Genomic DNA, 5,547 nt, shown 5'->3' with positions numbered 1-5,547 from the left:
ATATGCTATGTCAGTCAAGATCATCCACTGTGGAAAAGAGACTAAGATTATAAACTCGGCCAAAAAAAGATAAATATATTAAAAAATCAAACTCAGCGTATAGTAGGATGATCTCATATTTTAATCTATATCTATTATCTGAGCAACCAGTATACATGTAAATGAGAGTAGTAGGAGTTTTCTTTATTTAGAAAGAATACGCCAAGATTAGTTTAATATGATCTTAGGTCAAAGTTTGTGAAAAATTCAAAGAACATAAAAATGGTGACACCAGTTGAAAGACCGTTACGTTCCAAACTCCGATGCCGAAGGAACGGATGATATAATAAAGCCCCGCCTTCCGGAGAGCTGTCTACCGGAGACGTGATTGGTGGAGATCGGCGAACCTTACGATCGCTTGTCCTATCGTTACTCCGTGCCCTTGCTAACCTACACCTACTAGATTTATATAAATCCTAGTGCAGGCTCAGGGTGTGGAAGAAAATACTCATTGATAACACAAATCCTCTTACATCTTGCTTCTATTTCATCTTTTCACTTTAGCTTTCTCTGCTCTCCACTATGGCCCTCACCGTCGGCATTGCCGGCATCACCGGCAAATTCTCGCGTCTGGTACTCAAGAATCTTCTCCAGAGTCACCCAGAAGCCCGAATCCGAGGCTTCTGCCGTAATGCGGCCAAGTTTCCAGATCATTTGCGCTCCTCTGACCGCATTACAATTATCCAAGGCGACGCCATGAGCCTCGACGACTGCCGCAAATTCGTGCGCGGCAGTGACGTGATCATATGCGGCTATCTCGGTGACAACGACTTCATGATCAACGCACAAAAGATACTCATAGACGCATGCGATCTCGAGGCAATCCCCCGCTATATTGCTAGTGACTACTGCCTGGACTTTACTAAGCTGGAACTTGGCCAACACCCAGCCAAGGATCCAATGAAGTTGGTCAAGAGCCATTTAGAAAGCAAATCTACCGTGCATGGTGTGCATGTGCTCATTGGTGCCTTTATGGAGACATTCTGGAGCGCATACTTTGGCGTGTTTGACCCCGCCACACTTACGTTCAGTTATTGGGGCGAGGGTGACGAGGTGTGGGAGTCCACGACATACGGGACGGCGGCGGAGTATGTTGCAGCCGTAGCGGCTGATCCACAGGCTGTGGGAATGCAGCATTTCCTTGGAGATCGGAAGAGTATCCGGCAGATTGCTGATGAATTCGCTGAGGTCTACGATCGGAAGCCCCAGCTGGTGCGACTTGGATCCAAGGATGAGCTATATCAAAAGATGCACGATATCTATGATAAGGATCCGGGAAATATTTACGCCTACTTGGCTCTGTAAGTCACCCTTTGCCTTTTCCCCCGTGTGGCTTGTACTGGTGTGGGTTTCAAAGCTAACGCTTGCGGGTTTGTTTGTAGGTTCTACCAATACTACTGCATCAACGGACAAACATATCTCAAGAAGTATCTGGATAACTCCAAATACCCTTCCGTTAAAGCCGTGACCTTCAAGCAGTTTATGCAGTCTCACACGGTTGAGTCTCTGAGCGCTTCTTATCAGAATGCAGGATCAGATGTCTAGATCGGTGCTCGGTATGCAGAAAGCAAGGAGAGTTAGGGTATTCAAATGCTAGCTTTAGAATTGAAAATAAAATCCTCTTGATGTAAGGTCATAATATTTGCTTTCTACATCACGGCAAAGTATGTAGCCAAGTTTTCCATATGTGTACTCTTGGACCTTTTGGGAAATATTGTTTCCAGTTGCCAGTGCATATAATGTACCCATGTGACAATACAATTTTTTTGAAATGTCATATTCGTCTGATTAGTCATAAACAAGCAGCAGTATTTCCATACGCATCAAGGACAGACATGCAACCACTCTGAAAAAGCCGGGGAAGATGAAGTTCGCCTCACAGAGTCTGGTCGAAGAAGCCGTAACTCCTCGTTCCCGAAGATGTTTGTCGTGCGTGTCTGCAGATCGTTAGGCTGTAGAGACTCAGGTCTGGTAGGTTGTGAATCAATCTCTACGGGCTGTGTTGACGTCGAAATAAGCCCGTTCATGACCAGCAGAAAATGCGTTGCCAAGGCGTCTTGCTGCACTGACAGACGAGACAGCGTTTGCTGGGCCTCGTTGATATCTTGAAGCCAGGTGATTGACTCGGGAACTGACGGATCGGCTTTTAAATGGATGATAGGGACCAGAACTGCATGGAATATAGAGTAGCTTTAAGAAAGACACTGTGTCAGTTATATTGCTACCACAAACAGTAAAAGGGTAGAGACAAACAGTATGAAAGGTAGCGTAACAATTGAGTATTGCTGGTCTTGTACAAGGCGGGAAGTGAGTCGGATGGTGCCACGCGCAAGACTGAGACCACTCGCCCGGCATTGTCGCTCGTTCGAATGTTCTCTGAGGTCAATTTGTCCACGCGAAATTTGCTTTCTTCTGAACCAATTTAGAAGCGCGGGTCGATGAATGAGCAGTCGAAGACTGCGGTCACATAGCATTTGCCGGTCGCGGGCATGGATAGCCCAGGTAGGGAGTTGATCGGCCACGGTTTGTCGGGTGCACCATGAAAGATTATTATGCCAGTTGTTAATTATCTGTTCATATGTAGTAACATCTTCGACAGTAACATTGTCGGAGGAAAGGATCCGATAGTAGATATCATTTGCCATGTGGTGATAGCTGGACTGCAGAATCAGTCCTGAATATATAGTCCACTCATCCCGCTCGACTGGATGAGTTATGCTTAGCTCAGTAAGATCCTTGCCAGGGGAAATGGTTAGTAAATAAAGAGAGTAATCAGTCCCTTAGCAACATCAATGAGCTCCTACCTCATCTGCTATATTTGACACGGGCTTGACCGTTATAAGTTTGTCGTCCGGCAGCAAAAGAGGGAGACCGAAGATCTTAGATGCACAACTGTCAAAGCAATAGACGCTCCACCACACTCGCCTTCGGATCTCTTTGGCCAAGAGAGAATGGTCGTCTGACGGCTCTTGGTGGAGCCCCAGGCTGATTGCCATTCGCGTTGCAATACCAAGGATGGTCCAGCCATCCCTCGGCTGGCCGTACCGCTGATAGTAATCACTCGTGAGAAGAAGTGCCTGGATGACATCAATAGAGGGTTGATCAATGATAGAAAAGCAGTCGAGCCTCCTCTTCGCCCGCTGAGACAAACTGTGGCTGTAGACCCAGTTATCAGTGTCCTGTAGGCACCACGCCCCGATTGCCAGGACTATGTCGCGGAGAGCCAGCCATCCGGGGTCTGAAGTAAGATCAGGCCTGGTTGCGTATTGTCTTCGAAATGTTGCCTCATGAATAAATGGGAAGACCGGATGATAGTGTTCAAAGTACGCTCGGATTAGTTGTTCCTCATCAGGAATGAAAGGACCAGAAATACTGGGCCGCAAATTTGATAAATTACTGTCCGGTAGGGCTGAAAGATCCATCTCAAGATCAGTTGACCTGTTCATGAAAGCAGTAAGTAGCGGATCTATTGATCAAGTCAGTGTCGTCTCTAACACAAGTAAAGGAGCTCGGAGTTGAAGACCTTCTTCTGACACAGTTGACAGGGGCGCAACATCCTGGATGTCAATATCAAGCGGGATTTCCGACATAGGATTTGATCCGGTGCTGGCAGGATCAGAAAGAGCCTGAAGATCAGGCGGATCGTTGATCAGGGACTGGATAATGCTTTCAATGGCTCCACCAGGAAAAAGCTTTTTCAGTGCCGTTTCAACTATTTCCAGTCTATTTTCGACCTCAGTCAGGTGCCTTTCGAGTCAAGTCAATATTACGTGGTCGAATGACAATCGATGTAAGAACATACTGTCGTGTTAAAGGTGATCTCACTACCTTGTCTGGATACACGCAGGGCTTCTGGAGTAATTTGCAGTGCGCGCACGATGGTCGAGACTTGGTACACTACAAGATATCAGGATATGACCAGCTACTTCAGATTTCTCAAAGGAGCTTGTTGACCTTGGCTTTTCGGGCTCGACATTCGATACACTGTGCAGATTAGCTGTGGTGGTGGCACTTGATTGCGGTCTCGGACACATACAGCAGGAATATGAGAATTTCGGCCCAGGCTGACCTGCTCAAGATCTGATGCACCATTCATTGCATTTGCCGTCATCTGTCGTTCAATCGATGAAGGGAGCAATTCAGTCACCTCAGAATAGTGTAGAAAGACGAGCAAGATGGATCAATGATGGGAGCTGAAGTTAGTGGCGTCGGGTTCCGATATTGCCGGCAGATTCTTGGACCGTCCATGCAAGGCGGAGAGAAACTTTAAAACAGAAGAAGTATTTAATGTAATCGGACAACAAACCGCCGGGACAACGAGCCGCCGGTAACTCTCACCACTTCAAATCTCTACAACAACGTAACATTCAACCTTAATTAAATTATTTGAATTTTAAGCCAATAAAGCATATAGAAAATAAGAGATAAAAGGCTAGAACTTGCCTGCAAGATCTTCATTCAAGATCAGTTTCTTTCTAAGCAAGTATATACTGCAGCATTTAATATCAAGACAAGTATTCTAAAGGGACGATTGAAAAGAGTCAAATCTTGTACTTAAACAAAGACTGCCAGCTATAAGAATTTTCTTAGTCTGACGGTCAATCTGGCGGCAGGCATAATATTTTATTTAGCCTGACCTGACCTGGCCATTTGTAACCCTAGTACTTATTACTATGCTGTAAAAAGGTCTTGAAAATAGTGAAGAATCCTGGACTGTACTTGACAGTGGTTTGAAAGATTGAGATTCTTGGAAGGGTCGATTAGTTTCAATCATGCCTGAGATAGAGTTATTGTGGGGGCCCTGATCCATTTATTTGGATGATTATAGATAAAACAGGCCTTTCTGCACAAGGGCCCTGCTTCAATACAGTAATGTGTATCGAATTGTAAGTGGTTCTTAACGTCACTTGTGGTCACATGACTATACACGTCACCAGTGCAAAGTCCCCGATAACTATATAACTGGGTAATTTCGTACAGCACTTCCATTCAACAGAGTTCCTTACCAAGTGACTCGCATAACATGTGGAAAGTAAATACCCTTCTTTTCGATATTGACCAACAGCTCGCGCAATCTGCTGAGAACACCGATTCAATTACCGCCAGAGGGTCCACCATAGATATAATGCCCGAGGTGGTAGTAGAATAATACAGATGATATCTTCGTCCTCAGCAGGTCCTGACTCTATTTATGCGAGTGTGCATATGACGCCTACGCGTAATCATTATTCCCATATTATGTGAGCGGGGGCGGCGGGAAGTAGGGATGGTGTAATTTAAATTTTTTGGAAGCCATTACAGTAATATTTAAATTTCACTCCAAAAAGTCGCTATAAATTGATCAAATCACGTGATAAAATGGACACAAGGCTAAGCTTTAATTGGCTGAGAGTCATCAAAGATATAGCTCAATATAGTTAGTGTCTCTGTATAGAGACTAGCGCATTTTTGGCTTACAAACGCCAAAACCCGTTACATGAAATCTTGCCAAAATTAGTGTAAGAAATT

At 45.0% G+C, this 5,547-nt stretch overlaps 2 protein-coding genes across 2 annotated transcripts; one reads left to right on the top strand and one right to left on the bottom strand.

Moving 5' to 3' along the window:
- The first annotated feature begins 465 nt into the window (after positions 1 to 465).
- ASPBRDRAFT_164851 (uncharacterized protein) lies at positions 466 to 1,657 on the top strand. Its single transcript, XM_067619548.1, has 2 exons — positions 466 to 1,340; positions 1,422 to 1,657. Exons 1-2 carry the CDS (start codon positions 562 to 564, stop codon positions 1,582 to 1,584), a joined length of 942 nt encoding a protein of 313 aa, XP_067472893.1. The 5' UTR covers positions 466 to 561; the 3' UTR covers positions 1,585 to 1,657.
- Positions 1,658 to 1,671: 14 nt separating this feature from the next.
- ASPBRDRAFT_70272 (uncharacterized protein) lies at positions 1,672 to 4,214 on the bottom strand. The gene is made up of 7 exons (XM_067629063.1): positions 4,076 to 4,214; positions 3,994 to 4,023; positions 3,842 to 3,936; positions 3,563 to 3,786; positions 2,844 to 3,505; positions 2,293 to 2,774; positions 1,672 to 2,229 (listed from the first exon to the last, which is right to left on the bottom strand). Exons 1-7 carry the CDS (start codon positions 4,148 to 4,150, stop codon positions 1,863 to 1,865), a joined length of 1,935 nt encoding a protein of 644 aa, XP_067472892.1. The 5' UTR covers positions 4,151 to 4,214; the 3' UTR covers positions 1,672 to 1,862.
- Positions 4,215 to 5,547: the final 1,333 nt, after the last annotated feature.

Source organism: Aspergillus brasiliensis, assembly GCF_001889945.1.
Source record: "Aspergillus brasiliensis CBS 101740 unplaced genomic scaffold ASPBRscaffold_36, whole genome shotgun sequence".
Lineage (NCBI taxonomy): Eukaryota > Fungi > Ascomycota > Eurotiomycetes > Eurotiales > Aspergillaceae > Aspergillus > Aspergillus brasiliensis.
Note: the sequence above shows the minus strand (reverse complement) of the source record. Positions and strands in the feature narration are given on the sequence as shown.

Bases quoted from the DNA above. Each gene is read 5' to 3' on its own strand.
- ASPBRDRAFT_70272 (XM_067629063.1), bottom strand. From the start codon at position 4,150: ATGACGGCAAATGCAATGAATGGTGCATCAGATCTTGAGCAGGTCAGC. The intron at 3,506-3,562 runs GTCTTCAACTCC...CTTGATCAATAG, and splicing joins GTCAACTGTGTCAGAAGAAG to ATCCGCTACTTACTGCTTTC. The intron at 2,230-2,292 runs GTTTGTCTCTAC...TCTTTCTTAAAG, and splicing joins GTTACGCTACCTTTCATACT to CTACTCTATATTCCATGCAG.
- ASPBRDRAFT_164851 (XM_067619548.1), top strand. From the start codon at position 562: ATGGCCCTCACCGTCGGCATTGCCGGCATCACCGGCAAATTCTCGCGT. The intron at 1,341-1,421 runs GTAAGTCACCCT...GTTTGTTTGTAG, and splicing joins ATTTACGCCTACTTGGCTCT to GTTCTACCAATACTACTGCA.